Source organism: Scyliorhinus canicula, chromosome 9 (genome assembly GCF_902713615.1).
Source record: "Scyliorhinus canicula chromosome 9, sScyCan1.1, whole genome shotgun sequence".
Taxonomy (NCBI): Eukaryota; Metazoa; Chordata; class Chondrichthyes; order Carcharhiniformes; family Scyliorhinidae; genus Scyliorhinus; species Scyliorhinus canicula.
The window spans coordinates 163,525,081-163,551,624 of NC_052154.1; the positions used below are offsets into that span (position 1 = coordinate 163,525,081).

At 44.9% G+C, this 26,544-nt stretch overlaps 1 protein-coding gene across 1 annotated transcript in view; it reads right to left on the bottom strand.

Annotated features, from left to right (window-relative positions):
• Nucleotides 1-18,470: 18,470 nt before the first annotated feature.
• The window catches only part of LOC119971858 (protein inscuteable homolog), a 442,888-nt gene continuing 434,814 nt past the window's right edge, over nt 18,471-26,544 (bottom strand). Inside the window, exons 11-12 of the mRNA XM_038808087.1 lie at nt 25,256-25,332; nt 18,471-19,656 (exon numbers count right to left, since the gene is read on the bottom strand). Of these exons, the coding sequence (XP_038664015.1) occupies nt 19,528-19,656; nt 25,256-25,332 (206 nt within the window). The 3' untranslated portion in view covers nt 18,471-19,527. The remainder of the gene's footprint in view (nt 19,657-25,255; nt 25,333-26,544) is intronic.

Genomic DNA, 26,544 nt, shown 5'->3' on the forward strand with positions numbered 1-26,544 from the left:
CACTTCTATTGTTTGTTACATTGAGCTTGGCCCCAACATGGTCTGCTATTAATTTTGAATGCAACCAACCACAGCGATTTCTGAAATAAGCTGCTCTGACTTTTCTTTACTATATCAAAGATTTTCAAGCTGTTCCTGGCTTAGAACTGAAGCTTTTGCTCATCCCTGCCGGGTCCTTTGACTCTGCACTCTATCGGCATGCACAATGGATGTCCACGCGATCTTGTGGAGTCCTCAGTTGCATAGTGGAGTTTTGTTCTCTGCCTTTCTGCTTCCAATTGTACAAAGGAGCTTTTTTCAGACAATCTCCCTCTGTGTCTTCACTTCAGGTCTTCATAATCTGGTCAAAATGCTGCTCTTTTAGTTTGCCACCATTTGAATTTCTGCTCCAGCTTCAATGAAGTTCTGGGCCTTTCCATTGGCTGGCCCCATGTTGTATGTTCGATTCAGCATATCTCACAAAGAGTTCTGAGTCTTGTCTGGTTGAACATTAAGTGTTTATTGATAAAACATAACTATGTACATTTATACAGTGTATTACCCAAGCTATGAGCCAACTCCATGCTAGCTTCTACACAGGTCTCTGTCCAGTTGACCGCTAACTCTAGTCTCAGGTCATGTGTCTCTTTACATCACAATGTGGGCAATATTGTTTCCCAGTCCCACACCAACCCTTGCTATGCCAGATACAAGAGTAATTAGAGGTGGGCAGTAGATGCTGGCCGAGCCAGTGAAGCCCAAATCCCGTGAAATAATTTTTAAAAAATTAAACAAGGGAGTATTTGTTTGCTCACCAGTATTTGCTCTGACATATCCCAGATGATTCTGTCAATTTCCTGCAAGTAATAAGCACGGAGCTGAAATGTTGAGTTTCTAAACAGCAGCAAATTCATGGATTTGTTTCCAAATTGCTTCCCTTTTTGTTTGCAGCGGATTTGCACATGATATGCACCGTTCTTTTTGGGGTTGTGATGTGTTGGGTAAGCTGGGTCTGCGAGGACTGCGTTTACTGTAGCAGTGAGAGACAGGCTTCCAACACTTGAAGAAATGCAACACTATTTTATTGAACTCTTAACTATTATACATACTTTAACTGTGAGTTGACACTACGCTGAGTTGACTGGAGACCTGAGGCTAACCTGACCAGACTAACTTACTACCACATGGTGGATGTTCTAGTCGTTGCTCAAAGGCTCTGACTGTCTCAGAGGCTGCATCCCAAGAGAGCGGGAAAACTAGTGCCCTCTGGCTTTATAGTGGCCGTGTCCTGTCTGGTGATTGGCTGCTGTGTTCTGTGTGTTCATTGGTCATCCTGTGTGTGAATCAATGCCGGTCTGTGCACCATCATATACTTGTGTGTATATTATGACAGGTTGCAAACCTGGAGTTCCCGGGTTCGAGAACTAAGTCTGGGGGCTGCTTTTGGCCTATTTCACCCTTCACCCGAGTGGAATGTACTCATACAGAATCATCAGTAGTTCAACCCTTCATCTGCTTAATTTGACTGTTGTCTGGGCTATCAAACTGGGTCAAGTCTCAAATCAGCCTTAAAGGCTCATTGTGGACAGCTAGTTCAAGTGCTGGATTTGGCAACAGTGATCAGGTTGCTAACACAAATATGGTGGTGTTTGAGCAGGTACTTCATTCCATTTTGAATGCTCATAAAGAATTAATGTACCAATGAAGTTGGATTCAATTCTAGTGTTTAATTGGCCCAGTCTTCAGAGTGGCAGAGAAGGAGAAAAAGCAAGAAAAATAAGGAGCTTGCATTACAGTGCATTTCACCATCTCAGAATAGCTATCCTGAGTCCAGTTCTCCCATCGCCTACTGCGCTCGCTGACCCGCATAGGCTCAAGGAAACAATGAAGATTTCAAAATTCTCATCAAATAAGCTAATAATCGTCTCATCTGAAGTTTTTTCATAAAACTACACATTTCTTGTGGCTTTGATTAATAACAAGATAAATTATCTTACCTTTTAATTATTTTATCTTTCGCAATTTTCTCACCGGTCCTGTAAGTGAGTGAAAAATTGTCAAGTGGCCTCTGTGTAAACAGTTTGGACACCTCTGCATTAGAATGACTTGGGGGGGGGGGGGGGGGGGGGGGGGGGGGGGGGGGAGGAGGAGGGGGGGGGGGGGGTTTGGAGAGCAGTGCTGGGTGAAAAATCTGTACTAAATGGGAGGGAAGGTAATTGGCAAAGCACCAGAGGTGAGGTGAAGACATGCAGCAGTTGTTCTAATTACAAATGCATTGCCGGAAGGACAGGTGGAAATAGATTCAATAATAATTTCAAAAGAGAACTGAATGAATAGTTGAAGGGAGAACTGTTCCCCAAGGCTATGGGGAAAGAGCAGGGGGTGGGACTAATTATATAGGTATCGCAATTAGCTTTCCAATTTCCCAGCATGCTGTTACCAATGGCAATGGGGGGATTTTCTGCCCTGCTTTCAGAAGGTACGAACGGCAGAGGGAGTGAAAATCGAGTGTGGGACACCCAATTCAGCTATTAAGCTGGCGGAATTACCCCACTCAATTATTCCCGGCCCCCTGCCAATAACGTGATGGGGGATCCCAACTTTAATTTACATCTAATTCTAATTCATTCCCACTGGGCAAATATTCCCTCTTAGTCTCTCCCCCACTTCTCCCTCCCCACCTCCCTGTCAGATAGACTTTCTTTTGCAGCCTTTCACATGCAGTGATCTCTCGCCGCCCCCTCAGGCTGAGCATGGTCACTTACCTTCCACTGTTCACTGCTCCACCAATCATAGAATTCCTACAGTGGGAAGAGGGCCTTTCTGCCCACCAAGTCTACACCGACCCTCTGAAAGAGCACCCAGGGCCTATCCCCAGAACCCACCTAATCTGTACGTTCCAGGACACTAAGAGCCAATCTATCCACCCAACTTGCACATCTTTGAACTGTGGGAGGAACCCGAAGCAACTGGAGAAAACCCACGCAGATACGGGGAGAACGTGCAAATTTCACACAGTCAGTCCTCCAAGGCCGCAATTGAATCCGGGTCACTGGAACTGTGAGGCAGCAGTGTACCCAGTGTGCCACCGTGTCATCGAATCATAGAATTATAGAATTTACAGTGCAGAAGGAGGCCATTCGGCCCATCGAGTCAGCATCGGCCCTTGGAAAGAGCACCCTGCTCAAGCCCATGCATCTACCCTATTCCGGAACCCAGTAACCCCACTTAACCTTTTTGGACACTAGAGGCAATTTAGTACGGCCAATCCACCTATCCTTCGCATCTTTGGATTGTGGAAGGAAACCGGAGGACCCGGAGGAAACCCACGCAGACACGGGAGAACGTGCAGACTCCACACAGACCCCAAGCCAGGGATCAAACCTGGGAACCTGGAACTGTGAAGGAACTGTGCTAACCACTGTGGTACCGTGCTGCCCACCACTGTGCTACCATGCTGCCCTAGATAGGTTCAGCAGCAAACGCAGGAGAGAAAAAGTCTGTGGTTGAAGGAGCAGCATCTTACAGAATCTGTCACTTCCACATACGTGTATTTTGAACATTGGTTGGCAGAAACCCTTAGCTGGCTGCTGGACTCTATGTCGGCCAGGTCTGTCTAATGTACGGGCTATGTGCAAAGAAAGCAAATCACACCTCCAACTTTCTGACACACTGGTTGCAAAATGTTTGTGCTCAATGGATTGAGTTCTATTTTGTGGACATGTCACAAATGAGTAATTGTAAAGATGCAATCAAAGGAATGACAATCAATTTAAAAATGAACACAACAGAATCCACATGCCATTAAGCCATTGCATTTAAAGAGCAGTTTTAAATTTCTAGATTTTATATATAGCATTTAAAAGGGATGTGGAACTGTTAATGCATCACTTGTTAAAACACAACTAGCAGCTGTTCCTGGCATATTTTCTTCCACTTTAATCAAAATTCCACGAGTTAATTAATGGTTTAAAACAACAGTTCATAGTTCAGTGAGATAAATATCAGCATGTACAGTATCACTGATTTCCATCGAGAAACATTACAACTAATTGCTCTGCTAAATACCACATACTGATAATTTCAGGACAACAGCAGTTGATAAGATTTCCTTCCTGTACTGATGAGTTATGCTCTCAGCATATTGCAAAACAGCCTTCTGTATTGCACACCACAGCTGATATGTTGTCCTTCCAAAACAGTCACTCAACCCAATTCAACAGTTCCCAGACCCCTGCAAGATTGTGACTTAACTGAAAATGCGAAGGGTCTTTGGAGGTGGAAGTGAAACCCTGCTCATGAAGATGCTTTCAGTGATGGACAGGTTGATGCCTGTTCTTGTCTGCACACTGAGCCACTGCACTCCAAAAAGCAACCGGTGTGTGCAGGGCTTTGAACTGAATCATTGTGATACAAAGCAAAATAAATTTGATGCTCGATCAATGACTCCAGAAGCGAGATTGGATGACAATTGAAGGCTTTATTGGACTAGATGTTTCCCCCAGCAGCGCAGGTACAGAATGCAGCTGCTAGGGAGACACAGGCTCTTATACTCCGCCTTACTGGGCGGAACCAGCAGGCAGGCTTCACCAATGATATTGCTGTCTCAGGCACCTCCCACACCAGTGGTCTTACAGCATCAACCTGGGTACCGTAATACCCCTAATACGGACTACCACAAAATTATTGCTGCCACAAATATCTGTTTCGCAATAAAGACTATTGTGCAATTAATTATTTGACAGATAGCCAAGGTGAAGGGGCAAGTCCGTCAGGGCAAGACACCTAAAAAGAGTGGTTCGGAACATGAGATAAATGAAGAAGCGTTGGCTAGTGCAGATTATTAATGAAACCAAGAATTGAGGGTGGTAAGGCGCTCTACAATTTTAAAGCCTTACAAAATAAAGCAAAAACTTCTCATTTGAAAGCAACTCGCCAAGTCTCTCAAAAATCTCAAGTTCTTTGCATACAGTGAATTCATTTGAAATACACAGGCAGACGTAACAACCATTTTGGATGCAGCAGGATTTCAAAAACGAGAGGAATGACGAGTTATTCTTGTTCTGAATGGTTTGTAGCTGGTGATAATGCAGCAACTCTTGAGGAGTGGCTACAAATAAAGTTAATCAACACATTTAGATTCCAAATAACCTTCCAGATTTACTTTCAGTTGAATTGTCAAATTAAACTGGGATATATCTGTGTTCACACAGATGTGCGAATCTGTCTTGTAAAAAACTCACTGCATTAATTGTCTCTTTTATATAAAAAATGTCAAGAGGCATGAGCAAACATCTATTTTACATTTTCATTCCCTTTTAACCCAATTGTATTTCATGATATTTTACTGTTAATCTGAAAGAATGCAATCTTCATTCACAAAAGCCAATGACGTAAACTTCAAAACAACCCCAAAAAGAAAGAGAGAAATTTCCATGGTGTCTTTTCGGGGAAAGGCACTGTTCCTTGTCACATTCGACACACTGATATAAGTGTGACTGCATCTCTCATACTTCCAGACCAGGGCACGGATAGACGATAAATAAAAATTAGTTATTTTTCTATCTTTCACTGCAAAACTGACAGAATTGCTTATTTTACATGTACATGGCCAAAATTATCAGCCATTGGGATTCACTGCTGCCGCCGGCAGCATACCCCTGCCTAAGGGTTTCCTGGCAATGTGGGGCGGTTCCAATGGGAAATCCCATTGACAAGCGGTGGGAGTGGAGAATCCCGCCACCAGCAACAGCGCACTGCTGAGAAACACACGGCTTGGGGAACCAAAGAATTCATCCCCATATGACAGTAAGTAAAAGAGGCCTGAATTTACATACAGAAAAGAGCCCAAATAAAACCCAACGAAACAAGGCAGAATTTTAAGCAGAGACAATAGGTGGTAAATCTGTGGGGGATGAAGAGGACAAGAGACTAATGGTTCTGATACTGAACTAGAAATCCAGATGATCAGGAGTGTAAATGATGTTCATACCAAGTTGTGGAACAGAGTTCAGCAACTCATAGACTAACGCCTGAAAAATAACCCCGAAAGCTACTGAATTTTCATTGAAAACCTAACTGTTCCACAAATGTGTCAGCCTGCCATACCCACTGTGATCTCCATGTGACTTGAGGCAGACATTCTCCGATGTAGAATCTCAAATACTGTCATGGTTTGGGTTTGAGGAAGTGGGAAAGTGGGGTGGCCGCCGTTGGGGGTAGACGTTGCTGAAGAGGAGGTGGCACTGAGTAATTCACAGGACACATGTGGATAAATTGGGAAAATGGGAGGTAAAAAATTAATTAAAAAGCAATCAGGCATGAAGGGTATTTAAAAACCTTGGGCGGGATTCTCCGTTGACCGACAGCGAAACCGAGAAAGACGGTTGGGCGGAGAATCGGTTCTGACGCCAAAATCGCGGCAGACGTCGACTTGATGACAAAATCTCAATGTTCCAGTACCTCTTCAGCAGCGTCAATGCATTCTAAAATGCACGTACAGTAAACACCGTTTGCATATCATTAGCGGTCCCGACCCAGTGTTCTCCGGTGTCTCCGCGATTCTCCGCCTCCGATGGGCCGAGTTCCCGACGGTGTGGTTCACTTGTGCTTTGAAAAATGGGGGCACCGGCGTGGCGGCTGCTGAGGGGGGGGGGGGGGGGGGGGGGGGGCGGTATGGAAGGTATCCAACATTGCCATAGTTTGCTGACAGTTGTGCCGCTGGCCGGGGGGGGGTTCCTGCCAGGGTCGGGGGGAGTAGTGGGGGTGGTCAGGAGATGGGCTGTGGGGTCTGGGTGGGCGGACATGGGAAATCATTGCCGCTGCTAGCAAGGCAGCCACGCAGCTGCGCACACCGCTAACAGCCCACTTTGAACATAGGGCCATGGGTTGTATAGATGTCCCCCCACTGGCCCCAACCAACCCATTAGCTACATGGGTACGCTCCAGTACAACCAGTGCTATCCGTTGGCTGAGATGAGTGTGTGTTGGGATTGTTGTAATGTGTATATGCGGCTGCAGCTTGTCAGCCTCCTGAGTGTCGATCATGGACCCGGCGAATCCCACACCGTTCTTCAATGGAATCGATTGTGTTTCATGCGGCACCGGTGCTAGCCCCTCAACGGTAGCGGAATTGTTCCAGGTGTGGCACCGGTTTTTCTGTCATAAAAGTCCACGGATTCTGCGTTGGCATCAATACTTAGGCCGGGATTCTCTGATTGCCGACGCCAAAATTGCATTCGCCGGGGAATCCCTTTTGACGCTGAAATTGGGGGCGACACCTGTTTTCGGATGCTCCGCCCCCTCCAAAAAGGCGTCATCGGTTAGTACATCGCATGCCATTGGGACGGCCTCAGGACGTCACCTGAAGGCCCTCACCCGATGCTCCGCCCCTGATGGGCTGACTTCCTGATGGCGTGGTCTAGGATTTAGTCAACCTCACGTTGCGGCTGCGGACTGTGTCAAGTGCCACCACAGTCAGGGGGGGAAGCCATTCCGCTGGCCAGGGAGGCTTTGGCAGTGACTGGGGGACTGGTGGGGTGTGGTCCGGGGGTGACGAGAGGGGTTACAGGGGTTGGCATGGTGGTGCTGCACGTGGTTGCCCGCTCCCAGTTGCCCCTCCAGCACCTCCCACCTATCTTCCCATGGCAGCCCACCCCTGTGGAGGGTCCCCCAACCCCAGCCGGGGACCCCCCCCCCCCCAGCCGAGGGTCCCTCACCCCCCGGTCTAGCACTGGAGTGGGAAACCCAGCGCCACAAGGCTCTTTGCCTGTGAACAAAGATGGCTACCCAACTCCTCGGTTCCCTACGAATGCCTTTACATCAGGTTCACGTTTTTCAAAAGGAGAACTAATACGCACCAGCACGCCCACTTGCTGGGGAGGACAATGAATCACGGGAGGCCATTGGGTAATGGGTGGCTCCTGTTAATTGTATGGAAATATGACATAAGTAGTGATAATTGGTTTCTTGTCACGCTACGGCGCGATCCCAATTTCGCCTACGGAATGGGCCTGTTGCATCGCAAACTGTTTGCCGTCTGGCACTTTTCTCCTTTTCGGTCTCTCCTGCTGTTCACCAAACTCGAGCGAGAGCACAATGAAATTAAATGAAATGAAATGTAAATCGCTTATTGTCACAAGTAGGCTTCAAATGAAGTTACTGTGAGAAGCCCCCAGTCGCCACAATTCGCCACCTGTTCGGGGAGGCTGATACAGGAATTGAACCGTGCTGCTGGCCTGCCTTGGTCTGCTTTAAAAGCCAGCGATTTAGCTGCGCCCAGAATTTTTTTTATCGCTGCGAAGCTGAACCCACTGGCCAGACTGGGTTTCAGGCCTCTCCATCTCCCTTTTGGGCCTCCTCTTGTTTAGATCCCCCATCTTCACCGTGACAACCTTTATAAGGCCCCCTCATACCCGCCCATCACCCCTCACCCTTAATACCCGACTCAATTCCCCCCTTGTACGGGCATGGATTCCTTCAGGTCCCGTCGCTTGGTAGTGCCAGGGCATCCTGGCACTTCCACCCTGGCACTGCTACCAGCCTAGCAGTGCCACCCAGGCAATTTGGCAGTGCCAGGGTGGCAGTGCCAAAGTGCCAGGCTGGCAGTGCCAAGGTTCTCAGGTGCCAGAGGGAGAGTCAGGGTGCCACCCTGCCCTGTTGCAAACAGCGGAAGGGGCATGCTGCTTGACACAATCCAGCAGTTTTTCGGAGATACAGCACACAGCACTGAAACTTATATCCCACATTACTCATTTGTATGATCCAGAATGCCATTTTAGCTTGATAGCAGTATCCAGTTCATGGCGAACAGTAGCACCTATGTTGCTGCTGCATAGTAGCAGCATGAAAATGCTAGCGATACTTGATGTTTGAATTTTTAAGATACCAATCGAAGGAAGACTGCACTTTTCAGGACCGAAAGTGGCAATCTGAGGCCCATTCATGAGTTTGGGTGTATAATGATCCTCCTGTATAAACTGTGTTTTCGCTGCGTATTCCCGTTATTTTCTGTTCTTTTGGCTTTTATAACTTTTGTACCTGGACAAAAATTTGCCTGTGCCTTTCAGATGGAATTCACCTTTAATTTTAAATAAAGGAATCCAGTGGGATGGCTGTCAGCCATTGAGTTATTTACTTTGCCTGGCTTTTAGCTCGGAGTCTATGGAGATTGGTGTTGACCATTCCAAAATGTTCTGCCGAAGCCAGGAAGGCAGCAGAGTTTTTAGTTTTGTTTTGAACTCAGAGCTGAAGGAAGCTCTTTGGAGTTTTCTCTCTCCCTAAAAAGGGCAGAATTCTCTCAAACATCTCGGCTGAGGCGGATCTTCTGAGTGAAGGCCCAGGTTAATAAAAATGAAAGTGACTCCCCAGAGGGTATCTCATAGTCTGGGGATTCAGATGGAATGTTCCAGCCAAAAAATCCTTGTTCGCCATCCAACCAGCGGTTCTCAGTCACTCTACATCCTGGAAGGACAGTCAGCTGAAGAAACAACTTCCACATCCGAACCAAGGACAATCAACTTCCATCTCACATTAATCCTCTTTTATTTTTCACTTCCCCCTCCCTCTGTTTGTGTATGTCTTGTGTGTGTTTAGGGATAGGGTGGGATGATAAAAGGAGGGGAATAGTAGATTATGTGGCTATTATTCTAGTTTAACTATTGTGTTCCTTATCTCTATTGTTGCTATGAATAATCAGTTGCTTCACTTACAAATCTGGTGCCTGTAAGTCATTGGAGCAGTCAAGGGACAAAGATCTCGGAAATTTATACCAATGATTGGTTAATTCATTTGTGTTTGGACTCTGGGGCCTGGGGGTGGAATTTGTTTTCTTTTTTAAAATAAATTAAAATCCACAACCCAATTCATTTTTTTCCAATTAAGGGGTAATTTAGCGTGGCCAATCCACCTACCCTGCACATCTTTGGGTTGTGGAGGCGAAACACGGGGAGAATGTGTAAACTCCACACGGACATGACCCAGAGCCGGGATCGAACCTGGGACCTTGGCACAGTGAGACAGCAGTGCTAACCACTGTGCCACCGTGCTGCCCCCTGGGGGAGGAATTGACCATGCACTAGCCCAGTGTGTGGTAACTGGTGAACCACAGTGAGCAATGATTTGGTCAGGATGGCCATAATCCCACAGGCTGGCTTTGGTGTGCCCTACTTCCGCATCAAACTTGCACAACAAGAAAATAGCTTGGACCCTATTTACAAGTTTGTGGATAAGGCCGGTTTTATAGTTTGGAACTGTAAGAATCCCAAAGTGTATATTTACCAGTGAAGTTGGCTTGCTGTAGATGGAAGCAGAGAATCACTGGTAGGTTGCTCAATGAGCATGTCAAAGAACGGGAGCTCATTTGAATTCTCCATTTCAAAGGTGAATTTGAGTGCATGATTGAGTCCATTAAGGTGTGTAAGGACGCTCTTACATGCAGAACCATCATAGTAAGATCGATTGCAAAGGGAGATCACTTTTATGTTTCGGACAGGCCATACATATGCAGACACAATGAGACATGACGACAATTCGTATCATATATGTCACCCAACAATCCATTGCTCTTGCACAAGTTCAATACGTGGTTTTTTTTTGAGCTTGCGTTCAAGCAAAGCTCTCTGGTCATGCTGAGCAGCAGGTCCAATGGATATGAATTTGGACCTGGCATTAAGGATGGCTTGCATTTTGCTGGTCCGGTCATATTTGTTCACGATGACTATTCTAGTTCCTTTGTCAGGGATATAGATATGTATGAAAATTGCTGTTCCTTTTAGAATGTGGTATTCTTCCAAATTGTCCTGATAAGTACAAGATGAAAAGCTTCAACAGTATTACTTTTTCTGTAATACTCAACCTCATTAGTGCTTCATTGACAGCTTTTCCAGACTATTGTTTTAGCAGCTTGCGTGTTAAAATAGATTTCAAAAATGGTTACTCAAGTGACATGATATTTTTTCCCAATAATGATTTCAGAAGGTCTTTGTTTAGCAGACTGGCTTCTGTTTCATGGCTGAGATGATTAGATTCTGTAATATCCCAGCTATTAATTTCTGAATAACCATGAACCATCTTGATGAGATAAGAATAACACATTTCCTTATAGTTACTATCCTAACAGTTTTTTGTCTCCACGTGAGTGGTAGTCTAATAGAAATGAAAAAGTCTGGTCCAGTGAAGTTTTGGAATGTCTTTTGGAGTAGTTTATCATAGAATCATAGAATTCACAGTGCAGAAGGAGGCCATTCGGCCCATTGAGTCTGCACTGGCTCCTGGAAAGAGCACCCCAATTAAACCCACACCTCTACCCTATCCCCATAACCCAGTAACCCTACCTAACCTTTTTTTGGACATGATGGCAATTTAGCATGGCCAATCCACCCAACCTGCACATCTTTGGACTGTGGGAGGAAACCGGAGCATCCGGAGGGAACACACGCAGACACGGGGAGAACGTGCCGACTCCGCACAGACAGTGACCCAAGCCGGGAATTGAACCTGGGACCCTGGAGCTGTGGGGCAATTATGCTAACCACTGTGCTACCGTGCTGCCCATAGTTTGTGACATTGGTAGATATAAAATTACGCAGAAGGATTCCATGGCATTGTTTTTTAAAAATAAATTTAGAGTACCCAATTCATTTTCTCTAATCAAGTGGCAATTTATCATGGCCAATCTACCTACCCTGCACATCTTTGGGTTGTGGGGCCAAAACCCACGCAAACGCGGGGAGAATGTGCAAACTCCACATGGACAGTGACCCACAACCAGGATCGAACTTGGGACCTCAGCGCCGTGAGGCAACTGTACTAACCACTGTGCCACCGTGCTGCCCTTCCATGGCATTTCTGAACTGAAATTCATGTTGGATCTTCCAGAAACCTGTCAAATTGCAGTACCAGATGTCAGGAGACTTGTGGCAGCCATCTCAAGCCAGCATGTTTCCTTGTTTTCAAAAGTCCTTTTTAAACCTTCAATGTATGTTTGATCAGCCTGTGATATTACAGATTGATATCACTCATGCACAATTCACATCATTGTGACACCTTGCGTTAGGAGAGTGCAAACCTCTGCTGACCACTTTAACTAATCTTCCAGCTTCTGAAAGGCTCCGATGAAAGTTTCCACATCATTACCTTCGAACTTGGGGCCTAATCGGGAATCATTTAAGAAATCAAAGCTGGTCGCAGGGCTGTCTCAGAGCTGGGGATAGTTGAAATATCAGCAGCATCCCAAAAAGGTACAGACAATTTCTCTCCAGCTGTCTCAACCTGTCTTAGTTGTTTATCCTTTCGTGCTTGAAATTCCTTTTCAAGCTTCTCCAGCTGTAAGGTTTACTCCTGCTCTCATTCCTGGAATTCTCTTCCCTCCTTTTCCTTCTGGGATTCCCATTTTCTCTCTTTCTCCTTTGCCTGAAACTCTAACTCAAGCCTCCTGCTCCTCCAGGTGAATTTTGGCTAAGGTTCAGGATCTATCTTCTGCCCGTTCCAATCTGGAGTGAGGCTAAGATGCTCAGCCAGCATCTTTAGTACCTCAGTCACGTCCTTTTTCTCACCTGATCAGCGCTTGGTTTAAAACTATTCTATTATTAGGACTGTTAATTTCTGACATGATAAATCCTCCTGTTTGCAAACAATTTCACAATGAAACTAGCCTTTCTACTTTCTCGTGGACACAAAACCTGTTGCTGCAATCTTTTTAAAGAAACCATATCGGCTATTGGGTTTCCCCTTCTTCTTTCATTTGTTTAATGTCAGATTCAGCTTGCTTTTGTTCAATTGGTTCATATCCCAGATGCAGCAGCTAAATCTGTAATGGGCAGGAGAGGATAAGTAACTAGAAACCTCCAATTCCTTTCCCTTACTGTCCACTTTCAGTGTTTTGTTTTGGAACGGTAGATATATGTGATTCCTAGCCCCTTGATGGTGTGGTCAATATAAATAAGAGCAGCAGACTTTCATGGGTTTAAATAAAGAGGATCATTTATTCACACACTCACCCTGAAAATCAAAATGCCATGACAATCACATACACCTCACCCTCAAAAAAGATGCAGTTAAAGAAGATAGTGCACTTCTACGAAGGTTGAATCAGAAAGAGTAGTGAAATGTTCACATGTTTAGCTTGTTCTAGAAGAAAACCGCCTTTGCAGGTCTGGTGAAGAAGGAAGTCTTTTATACTCCTGAGTTGTAGTTTAGATGAGTTCAGATAGCTGGAATCAGATATCGGGATTACATGAATGTTCAGCAGCCCATGAAGTTAGGTACTCACGGCTTTTGTATCAGGAGGTCCAATTTCTTTACAGATAGACTTGGAGTTTTGGAATCAGTCTGGAAGGCTTTTTGAAATACTTCATAGCCTCCCAGTACATAAAAGGCAAATTACACTGCATTTTCTGCAGTTGCTGTCGTCATCAGTGTTTTCTGTGCAGACTTTTAAGCTTTTCTCTGGGTGTTCAGATAAATTCTTTACCTCAAGCCAGTTTTGATCACATGATCAATACCTCTGTCATCCAACAAAAAATGTCTTTCAAACTGAACTTGTGGTAACTGGATCACCATCTTTACATTGTTCAACGTGGAGCCTAGTATTCCATTGATTCTGTAATTTGAGTAAATTGTGAGGTAAAAATTCCATATATAACATTTGTTTTGGTATGTTCATTTTGGGGGAGATTCCCCTACCCTGGGCGAATCGATTAGAACTCTCCAGAAGCGTGATAGTCTATATTCAATAAGCAAACCACACCTGACCCTTTGGCAGTCCATTCAAAAAAACCTCCGTATGAGCTGACATACTGGACATAACAGAGTGCAGATTGAAATAAGATTTGCAACGTGAGCAGAAGGCAGAATAAATGGATAAACATTAATTCACACAACTTCTTTATTATTATTTCTCAATGAAAGACGCAAATTGTCATAACATTTACCGTGCTGGAAATAAGGCTAGAAATACCATTACTTGTAAAACCTGCTGAATTTTCATTTGTTTTCTAATCACATGGCTTTTGTTAACATTTAAAGACCAAAAATAGGGCCAGATGTTTTGAGTAAACTTCTGAAAGTCATTTCAAGTTCTGAAAACAAATGATTGGACAACGTCGATAAAATATTAGAAAAGGAAGGAAGACGATCACTTTATTCACATTCCAGCAGGTGCTTTGGAATAATATATGTCAAACTTCTAAGAAATCAGCAAAGCCTTTTAAGCAAAAACGTTTGGACCTATTGTTAAGGGGAATGATTCGAGCGTAAACTGACAGGGTGTTAGTTTTCAAAGCTGTTCTTTTAGAAGATGCACCTGAGACTAGGAAAACATCAAAAAGCCAGCTTGGATAGAACTCATGTCTTGTTTTTAGAAGCTGTATTTTAATGAAGCATCTTTTTCAATTTCACCTGTTCCACACATGTTCAAATTTTCAAGTAGTATTTTTTTTGAAAAAACGTGAGGCAGTTTGTCCTTTCCTTGTGCTGTGCACCATCCATGAGTGAAAGATGTGAGTGGTCTACTCCCACTTCTTCACGGATATCTCTCCACCTGCAGGTCAGGTGCATGTGCCAGATCCAGGGACCTCGTTTGAATTCCCTCTCCTTCTCTATCAGAGGAACCTGCCTCTGTTTTATTTGTCTAAGACCTCTGACTGCATGTGTAAAGTAAAGTTAAAAAATGTGCTCATATTCCCATAAAATGTTGTTATTTAGTGTTGCACAGTTTTAAGAAACAAATGTTGCAGTGCGTAACATTTGGAAGTCGTCAGATTGAAGAGATAGTGGTTGTTCATTCATGTGTATTCAAGTAGAATTGCAGAGATCTACAACTTATGATGTTGCTCTGCAGATTTTTGTACTTTTTCTATAGGCTTAAAGCTCCATCCAGGGCATGTACTGGTGAAATGTTAAACAGTTGTATATACATATAATAATTAGATTACAAGGTTCACAAATAATTAGCAAGACCATCAAAGCTATTACAAATATAATATGAAAATAATACGTACAGAAAAATGCCTCTGTCAAGTAGAAACTTGGATAAAAGGCAAAGGCTTTCATCCAGATTGGTCCAATATAAACTTAAATATTTACTTTTTGTACATTCTCACTTGCTGTATCTTGAGATGGGCTAACCTATACTTTTTTATATAATTACTTGAGCTTAATATTGTTGAGTGTTAATCCAAAGGTGGGTTAAGAGCTCACCATGTATGGAACATGACAAGCAAACCTGCATGGGTTGCTTGTGGACTTCCCAGCAGAGGGGGTCCCTTGTTCAAAGGCACTCAGTGCCTGATTGAGGGGCCTGGCATTGGGAAGCCAGGGCCCATTGAGATCGATTCCACTTCTCTTGCTGCCGAGCCCCCTGCACTCCTCTTCCCCACAGTTCCCACCCTGCAACATCCTTCCCGCTATCACTCACCCCTGAGCTGAGTCACTCTGCTGTGCGTTATTAATTTAGTAATTTACGAGATATTGGCATTGCTGACTAGGCCAGCATTTATTGCGCATCTCTAGTTGCCCTTCAGAAGGTGGTGGTGAGCTTCCTTCTTGAACCGCAGCAATGCCTGATGTACAGGTACACCCAAGTGCACCTCCTTGATCCCGGGATATTGTTCCAGCAGCAGCTAAGCCTTTCTGTTGGGACACTGTTGAGCAAAAGAGCTGCTGGCTTCTGATTGGCCAGCACCACTCCACGATGGCTTGTTAATTGCTTGATTGGTTCATATTTTGGCGGTTCATATTTCAGTGGACTTTCCCCAAAGGAGGCAACACAGGTCTCTCACCAGCTCTCTCGCCAGTGGTCAAGACTCCCATGCTTTCACAAAATCCCCTGAACTATATCTACTCTTGTGCTTGCTCTACTATCTTGAATATGGTTACTATTTAGTTCACCTCATTTCATCTCATTTGGTAGTGCTGGGATCAACCTAGTCTGTTGAGCAGTCTGCAGTCTTCCTGATGTAGTTAGTGTTGGGCTTGCTACGGTCATTTTGAAGCAGTTATTGTTGGACTCAGCCATCTCTCAATATAGTATTGGACTTGTCCTAGTCTCTCCGTACAGTTATTGCTGGGAAAGACATACATTTATTGTACCAGAGCTCCAAAAGGACAAATTGGGAGTTTAGTATTTATCTTTACCTGTAATGCAAAAGTTTGTCAGTGCATGGAATGTTTTACCAGAAGCATTGGTTAGAAGCAGGATTATAATAGTTTTAAAAGGGAGGTAGATAACATCCGAAAAGGCTGTAGCAATAAAACAGGAGTATAGGGGTAAATGGAGAGCCTTGTTCAGAGAGCTAATCACAGAGACAATGGATTAAATTTTTCCCCTGTGCTGTGACAGTCGGTTTTCTTAGTGAATATTTCCAAAAATATTTAATGGATCCTGACCATGAAGAAGTTCCTGCAGTTTCTAATGCTGTCATCCTCACTCTCAGTCACTTTAATACCAAGAAAAGCTAAGGTATAAAAAAAAACATGTCATTTTTATACACATACTTGCTTGCCAAGTCTTTGAATACATCATCTTCTGCCTAGTAAATCAATTTAAGCTACTTATTGATGGACAAATATTCTGGCAGCAGGTACAACTCCTTCTATTTAATATTGCTGTCTATTAACCTTTATTTCCATTCCCACAGACTCACCCCTCCTTCAACTGAGCCCCCCCCCCCCCCCCCCCCCCCCCACACACACACACACACAGGATTCTTTAGGTTTCAGCAAGCCTTCAAGTTAGTTTAACTTTCACTATTATGGACAATAATACTTTAAAGAAAAAACAGATTGGAAACATTTGACCTGATAGATAAAGAGAAAAGATGATTCCTAACCTCTTAATAAAAGGGCCAGTTAAAAGACATCAGGTAATTTTTGGCCACGTTTATTGGAAAATAATGCTCTGTGGGTTTGTGCTTTATTTATTTGGGTAATTTAAAAAATTCTTTCAGTTCCAAATACAGTTGATTATGGAAAACGTGCCATCACATTGTGATGATCTTTGACCTGGAAGCAGCACAGGGAGGAAATTTGTAATTAATTTAAAAGATCGGTGGAATCCGTACTTGTTTTAAGAATGTTTGAAAAAGACGTTTAAGGATTTCCATCAATTGTAATTTTCTTGGAAAATAAGAAATACCATGTGTGGTGAATGTATTACTGCGGCCATTCACCATTGCATTGCATTACATTGCATTGTATTATGTTGATGCCCTTGTGGGCTCTTCCTATGGCTCCACCCCCTTGGGGGAGGTATATAGATCTGCAGCCTGTAGGCGGCACTCAGTACAGAGCAGTCGCAGGCAGGCACAGATCTAGCTGATTAAAACCACTGTTCACTTCAACTCTTCGTCTCGTGTGAATTGATAGTCGCATCACCATGTGACCTGACAACCCTTGACCTGGAAGCAGTATAAACAGGATGGAAATTAAGAAAGTAGCCATGTGTCTAAAAGATAAAGGAGAGCTTTATATTTTACAGAGGAGCTGCAGGATGAAGTTGCCCTAAAATAGCAGACCGAGACAAAAGGAGAGAGACTAAAGGAGAAATACATTGAACTCACGTGAAGAGAGGAACTCAGGAAAAAGTTGTTTTTTTATTTAACAGAAAGGAGATGGGAGCTCTTGGAGGCAATATGCGAATTGGCTAAAACAGTCTAAAACTTGGAAAGCTGTGTCAATAGCTCAGAGATCTACAAAGCTGGGTGTTTTCCCAGAAGTGGCCAAACTGTGAACTCGGGTGTTCTTGGTTGGTCAGTTGAAAAAGAAACTCAGAAAGCTACGCCATCAGGATTGTGGCCTGAGAGAAGAGAGGGCTGATAGAAGCGTGCCTGGGTGATGATAATCTTATCCGTGGAACGTGAAGGTAAAAGCTGCTGTCAGAATGGACTCATCATCTACCCTGCATGAAGAAAGAACTGTGGGCGAGATGCTCACATCGGGAGACGAAGTCCCGACGCCGGAGTGAAAACTGGAGTGTTTCTCTCCGGCGTCGGAGGCTCATCACCCCCTATTCCCCCTATGATGGAGTGGTGCTGCATCATTTACACGGGCCGGGCCTTGGCGCCGCGTAAAAGAGGCGCCGCGTAAATGACACCACCCGTGCATACGCAGGTTGGCCGGCACCAACCCGCGTATGCGCGGTTGCTGTCCTCCCCGCGGGCGCCCCGCAAGAAATGTCGGATTGATCTTGAGGGGCAGCGGAGGAAAGGAAGTCGTCCATCAGAGAGGCCGGTCTGCCGATCGGTGGGCACCGATCACGGGCCAGACCCTTTTTGAGGCCCCCCCCGGTGCTAGATCACCGCCCCCCCCCCCCCCCCCCCCCAGCATTCCTGCGCTGTTCCCGCCGGCAGTGACTAGGTGTGGACAGCACTGGCAGGAACCCATCGTATTGGGCAGGCCGCTCGGCCCATCCGGGCCGGAGAATCGCTGCTCGCCCGTCACAAACGGCAAGCGGCGATTCTCCAAGCGGCCAGCCGTATATCTCGCCGCACCGGTTTCAGGGGGTGGGAGAATCGTGTGCGGGTGCCGGGGCGGCGTGGCGGGACTCGCCCGGCACTCCAGCGATTCTCCCACCCGGCTAGGTTGGTGGGGGGAGAATTGCGCCCTGTATATTGTGGAATTGTGTAGCTACATAGTACCATATATGCTGAAGGAGAATGTGTAGTATGTATTTTTTTTCTAACAACCATTTCAAGTGAAATTTACCTTTTGAAATATCATTTGCCTGTTAATTGATATTTAATTTACATTGATTCTGTTTAGGCAATAAAAACTACACTAAGTGAAATCTTGTTGGTAACTTCTTCTTTGGAGGTCATTTGGTAAATTTGGTTATTTTAGTTTATGTTTTCCCATGAGGATTGTAACAACAGCGCTTTCATATAGTACATAGTTCCACTACTCCTATTATAGAGGGAATTGTGCTGCAATAGTTTATGCATAAGGTAACATGTAAAAAAAACCTTTGAAGGATCAATGGGGATTTTTTTAACCTCATAACGTGGGCAGTAACTTCCAGAGTAAATCATCCATCTGCCTGTTCAAAGAAGCTGCCCAATTCTCAAAGGAAGTTGAAAATTACCTCAGTATCTTTTTCTTAATTGTTTACCCACGACCAACAATTTTCTTCATGTGCAAAGGGAAACCTGCTTTTTCTTGATGCACGCAATGATTTTACTGTGCCTACTGCAAAAAGGGGATATTCTATTCATGCACAAACATGCAAAGTCAGCCTCAGGTCATTGTGTACTAATTTTTAGGCCTCTGGGAAGAAAATTACGGAAACAATTTTTTTTTACAGTTTCAAATGTCGATGGCTTATTGCAAAAATGGACAGTGCATGCATAGTATCGAGCCTTTGAATGAGATTTGACTGCAGACACATTCTTTGAAGATGTTTAAGAGTACGAAGCATCGTCGCATCTTCCATTCATGTGCAATGGCTTTTCCTTCATGTTTTCTGAATGAAAGTATTAAAAGATAGCACTTTCCTTCAGCAGTAGTAATTAAGTCCAGATTTCCGTGTGCTCTTCAGACTTTTTCAGGTCATTTTCAGACAAAACTTTCCTCCATGTTTGAGCAGAGTAAGAAAGAATCTACAAGTCGAGGTTTAATTAACTGTTGGTAGTCCGAGTCTGCAAAGCTTTGTGGACAAGAAACTGCCAGCCTCCTCAGTGCAGCCTAGAATGGACAAAGGGTCATGGATCAGAACAAAAATAACACTGTTGTGCCAACAGAATCAGTGATGAGCACGTCCAGAATCTCCCTACCAAAGCAAGTAGAATTGTATTTCCCGGTGCTTAATCTACACTTCTTTATTTATTTATAATTATTTTTTTCTGAGGAGTGAGGTGTTTATTTTATATCAACTTTATCCCTTTTGTCTCTGGAACTGCGTTCTTAATATCATTACAATGTCATATATTGCCAATTATGTTTTCATATTTTTGGCCGTTCCTTTATTTCTCTTGCCATATTATTTTTCCTCTGATGGTTCTGAGGGATGTTAAAGGTTGATTGCAAGATTATTACGACAGGGATTTTCCACGATGTCTAGGGCAGCATTCTTCCCTCAATCATTTTTAAAATTCTTTCACGGGATCTGTGCCTTGCTGGCAAGGCCAGTATTTGATGCCCATCCCTAACTGCACTTGAACTAAGCGGCTTGCTGGGCCATTACAGAGGGCAGTTAAGAGTCAACTGCATTACAGTGGTATGGAGTCACATGTCGGCCAGGCTGGGTAAGGGTGCCAGGTTTCCATCCCTAAAGGATATTAGTCGACCAAATGGATTTTTACAACAACCAATGATAGTTTCATGGTCACCATTACTGAGAATAGCTTTCAATTCCAGATTTTATTTATTGAATTTATGCTAATTTTAATGGGATTTGAACCCATGACCCCAGACCTCTGGATGACTAGTCCAGTGGCATTATCACTATGCCATCATCTCCCCCTAATTGAATGCAATTTGCTGGCTGTAGAATTGTGCTGTGCACAAACTGGTTGCTGTTTTGAAAGTTATTCAGTCGAAGTAAAAGCAATTATGAAGTCTTGTCACTGGGAAAGGCACAACATGAATGCAAGTTCTTTCTTCTTCCTAACCAATTGTCTCTCCCCCCCCCCCCCCCTGTATGGCACTGACTCAGGCTTGAATATCAGTTCTAAGTTTGCCAGTAGCTCTCCTTCCCAAGCCATCCAAGTAGTTTTTTTTACATGTGAGCTGATGAGTGGCAGATTTTCTGGCACATGCATATTCCTATTCACCACTATTCCAGAGTGGGAGGCCTGAGTCATTTTTCCTCACTGGAACAGAGGCAGTGAACCTATTCATGCTGCAAAACATTCCTTTGTATCTCTTTTCAAATTTGTGGCACTTGCTACTCTGCGTTATCACCTATGATATGTCAAACATCTTGTACATACCCATGCTTCCTGTCTGAAAAATATGCTTTGAAAGACTGCTGTTGGGACAACAAAAACAGATTTCGAAACAGGGACTCTCTCAAGAAATCGGTTAACAACTAACTCAGGCCTCTAACCAATAGCTGCTGCTGTAACAGCTCCTCTGTTCATCTCAATTATTTTCCTTTTTAGCACCAACACTTCTAAATCTGACGGTAGGTTTTTCATAACTTACATGGAACTTCAAAATAAATTTTAGGATGATTTTTAGGCTCTTTTCTGACTGATTTTTACTCCTGTTTATAATCACTGAAGGAGGCCATTTGGCCGATTGGATCTGTGCTGATGCTTGGTTCGAACAAACCAAAACTAATCCCACTGCTCCACACACTCCCTGTTTCCCTGTATCTTCCTCTGTATCTTCCTCACTCTCACAGCAACAATTTCAAACGGATGGTTCCTCGCCGCTGACTCCCCAATCAGAAGAAATCATCTTTTCGAGGGACGGGAGCAAGAGGTCCTCCCACCTGATCATGGCAGGCTGGGAGGAGGTCACCAAGGAGGTTAGCATTCATGTGGCCCAAAGGATCACCGCCCTGCAGTGCAGTAAACGCATGAATGGCCTGCTGCCCTCTGCTGCCCTCCGCTACTTTCAGTGTAATATCTACTCACTACAAACGCACACTATCATAAGAGCAATCTAAGAGTTAGAGCGCACTTGGATGTCACACATGACTGCAGATGGGGCATCAGCATTGGCTGTGTGCCAGCCATATGATGCTCACCATCTCATGCAAGTTCCTTGACAAATGGCATCTTAATCCCTTACTGGGCAGGGCTCAGCAGAGATAATAGGCATGCATGCTCCTGAACTGCCCATTCATCTATTGGATTTAAATCAATCCTCTGTCTTTACACAGGACAAGATTGCCCACAACAAAAGAGAGAGTGCCAAGACTGGAAGGGGTGCCCTTAAGATCTGGGCCCCATCAAGTTTTGAAGAACAGGCTGTGGAATTCACAGGAGAGGAGAAAGATTATCCCTGGGTGGAAGGCGAGTATGATCTTCCCCAACAAGGGCAGCACGGTAGCATGGTGGTTAGCATAAATGCTTCACAGCTCCAGGGTCCCAGGTTCAGTTCCCGGCTGGGTCACTGTCTGTGCGGAGTCTGCACGTCCTCCCCATGTGTGCGTGGGTTTCCTCCGGGTGCTCCGGTTTCCTCCCACAGTCCAAAGATGTGCGGGTTAGGTGGATTGGCCATGCTAAATTGCCCTTAGTGTCCTAAAAAATAAGGTTGGGGGGGGGGTTACTGGTATAGGGTGGATACGTTGGCTTGAGTAGGGTGATCATTGCTCGGCACAACATCGAGGGCCAAAGGGCCTGTTCTGTGCTGTACTGTTCTAAAAAAAAAAAGCCACTGACAACGCATCCAGCACATATTGACAAGGTACAATGACTGTGAGGGATCGTTAATGTATGAGCCTGCCTAGCCAATTACTAATTCTCTGTTCTCTCTATTCCAGACGCCAACAAGAAAAGGAGGAAGCAAGGTTATCCAGACAACATGGCCCCTGCCTCCACACTGGTTCTGAGGAGGATGCCGCAGTATTCTCAGAGGAGGCACTGTCACTGTGTTCACCTGAACCCTCCACCAGTGCAGATATACACACCTCGGTGAGTCTTACTTCTAGAGGTGGCTCAGCTTCACAATCAGGTGATCACCTCAGACACATGTCCAAAGCTGGCAGAGGCAGTGATAGCTGAGGTCACTGACACATGGAGGATTATTTTTTTTTTATAAATGTTTTTATTCAGTTTTCATATTTTATATTGAACAAATTACAAATTGTTAGGAGAAAGAAAAAAGAAAAAAAACAAACACGCAAAAATTAACATACATATTTACAGGTAAGCATCTTCGTAGTAGTAACTGCGCCCCCCCCCCCCCCCCCTCAACATGTTTATTTAGTTTGGTTTTGGGCCTTAGCTAGCCATCGAACCCCCGTAACGAACCTGTAGCCCCCCCCCCCTCCCGCTACCTTCCCCCGACTATTCTTCCTCTTGTACATTGGCCACAAATAGGTCCCGGAACAGTTGCATGAATGGCTCCCACGTTCTGTGGAAGCCGTCGTCCGACCCTCGGATGGCAAATTTGATTTTCTCCATTTGGAGAGATTCCGAGAGGTCGGACAGCCAGTCCGCAGCTCTGGGCGGTGCTGCTGACCGCCAGCCAAACAGGATTCTACGGCGGGCGATCAGGGAGGCAAAGGCAAGGGCGTCTGCCCTCCTCCCCAGGAATAGATCTGGCTGTTCTGAAACCCCGAAGACCGCCACTATCGGGCATGGCTCCACCCTCACTCCCACCACTTTGGACATTACCTCGAAGAAGGCTGTCCAGTACTCCACGAGTCTGGGGCAAGACCAGAACATGTGGGCGTGGTTGGCCGGGCCTCTTTGGCACCGTTCACATCTGTCTTCCACCTCCGGGAAGAACCTACTCATACGGGTTCTTGTTAAGTGGGCTCTATGTACCACTTTTAGTTGCGTCAGGCTGAGCCTTGCGCACGTGGAGGTGGAGTTGACCCTATGCAGTGCTTCGCTCCAGAGTCCCCACCCGATCTCCATCCCCAGGTCGTCCTCCCATTTCCTCCTTGTTGCGTCCAGTACGGTGTCGTCCCTATCTACCAGTCGGTCATACATGTCACTACAGTTCCCTTTCTCTAGGATACTTGCGGACACATGGAGGATTGATTGCTGGAGACTAGGCCCCTGTTGAGATGGAGTCCGGTGACAAACCTCTAGACTTAGCAATAACTGACCTTTTGAATTTGCAGAGACAGAGTTGCAAAAGACACCAGCAGTCTGGACCAAAGGAAGGGGGTCTGCCCACGTTCTATCTGCAGTCGTAACTCTGGCATGCGAGCACATTGAAGTCTCCATCGGAAGTGTGACGGCCGCATTGCCTAAACAGGTCCAGTAGTTTCTGCCGGATTTGCCCTCGGACCTGCACACCATTGCAGAAGGCAGCTCGGCAACAGACTGCCACAGGCTCCATGCTAGCGCAACCCGGTCTGCATATATACAAATGACCTGTCAACAACATTTATGCTGCTGACATCTGTTGTGCCTCCCAAGCTCCATCCTCTGCCCTCAGGACCAGATCTTTAATGAAGGTTTCACAAAGTAGACGGACAGCATATGGCATCTCATTCTAACTTCCTATAAAACCATATCCAGTGTATTTCACCTCCACAATTCTAGTGCCAAGAAAGAATTGTATATCCACATGGATGGCCTCGGACTAAAGCATGATGCCAATCCAACATACTTAGGAGTGACTGCAGATAGTACTCTTTCCTTTCGAGAATATTTGAAGAAAACAGCAGCAAAGGACAAAACTAGAAACAACCTGCTAACCAAACGTTCTGGATCTAAGTGGGGAGCTGCTGCCACAATATCCCAGACCTCAGCACTTGTCCTACCTTCCCCTCATACTCTGCAGCAGAGTATTGTGCACTTGTCTGGCAAAGATCGTCTCACACACACACATCTTGTTGACGCGCAACCAAATGCAATAATGTGCATCATAGCTGGAACTCTCCACTCAACAGCGCTCCCCTAGCTTCCTGTCCTCACAAAGATCACTCTCCAACAAATCTGTCAATTTACGAAAACCCACAAGCTCGTTGAAAGCATCAGGGACGTACCTCATTTTTTACTCCATGGCGACCTGTCCAACCTACCTACCGCCTGCCTTGCAACGCGACGTCCCATATGGAGCACTCTTCCTGAGCAAGACCTCTAGGAAAACATTCCTTGTACCAAGGAATAGGAAACACGAGAAGGCCTTGTGACAAACCACATCTGTTGAATGGCAGGCTTTCAGCTGTCGCGGTGAGAGTGGTCCTTGTTAAACAGGTTCAGGACAGGCCAGGGCCCTTGAGCAGCCAAGCCTCACTGCTAGGGCCTCAGCACAACACCTTATGCACTTGTGGAAAGGCATAAACAATGCTGCACATTACCAAGCGGTGTCCCCTCTACAGGCTAAGTGGTGGACCTTAAATTTAGCAAATCAGGAGGCAATCATATGGCTTAATAGCCAAAACATTTACTTTTGCTTTTATTTCAAGCTACTGCTGCATGTAAACTCAATATTGTTTGTTGATCCATGAGGAAATTAAACTTAAAGTCAAATAAAGTTGGAGCACCAATTCAATATTGTGAAGAACAATGAATGAAAATGATATTCCAGTAGACCAGTAAAACTTCATTAGGCCAGGTTTTGTAAAGTTTGAAATCTTCCTGTGAACTTTAATGGAAAAACCATCATTATTATCAAAAAAACTAACCGAGATATAAAAATTACTGCTTACCAGGCAAGCCACTAATACCGAATCACTATTATTCCGCTCAGAAGGGGATCGGCAGAGCTCGATCAGACGAGGAATACCTACACATCAGATGAATAGAAAACCATGAGATATGTTTTCCAGAGAACTGTGAAAGTGCAATAATTAATATTTTTCTAATTCTCATGTTCTTTGTAAATCTCATGGCTATGTTTTTGAGTACATTTGTAAACATCGTGGAACAATTTGTACATCCTTTTTCCTTTATTTACCCCTCTTATGTTCAAGATGTTGACTTTTTTTGTGATACAGTTCTACAGATGATGGTAACTTCACGGCACTTTGCCAAAGTGGCCATTCTTCATCACTGAATCTTGACAGTCAGAGCTGACAGATTATCGAACAGTGAAGGGCGATACAATTGGGTCCTATCCTGGCTCCACCCTCCGTCCCCATACACATACTTTCGAGCAAGATTCACACTTTAGTGATCACGACCGGGGATCCTGACTGAGATATTCCTCTCGCTTGTCAAGGGTTCTCAGGCCAACTTTAGTGAGATTAGCTAGTTCGGGTTAGGCCAGTGTCGATCCTGATCTCCTTGGCCCAATGCCTTACTGAATATTCACTTACATTTCAGCATGGTAGAGTTGTCCTAGTTCTTCCTAGTAATTGGAATTACAGGAATAACTAGCAAACTGTGTCTATTACATGGAACACTGTCCGCTGAACTGCAGTACAAAATCAACATGGTGCCAACACATGTTAGGGAAGATATATTGGGCAAGATTCTCTGGCCTCCCCGGGGCGTGTTTCTCGGTGGTGGGAGGCAGCCTGCCATTAGCTAGCAGGATCTTCTGATCTATAGAATCCATACAGTGCAGAACAAGGCCATTCGGCCAATCGAGTCTGGACCCTCTGAAAAAGCACTCACAATTAAGCAACTCACTGAAGGAGGAGGTTCCACAAATATCCCCATCCTCAATGATGGGGAAGCCCAGCACATCAGTGCCAGTCTTCAGCCAATTCAATTCACTCCACTGATATCAAGAAACAGCTGAAGACACTGGATACTGAAAAGGCTATGGGCCCTGACAACATTCTGGCATTAGAACTGAAGACTTTAGAATTTAGAACAGTACAGCACAGAACAGGCCCTTCGGCCCTCGATGTTGTGCCGAGCAATGATCACCCTACTCAAACTCACGTATCCACCCTATACCCGTAACCCAACAACTCCCCCTTAACCTTACTTTTTAGGACACTACGGGCAATTTAGCATGGCCAATCCACAACTCCACAACTTGCTGCAA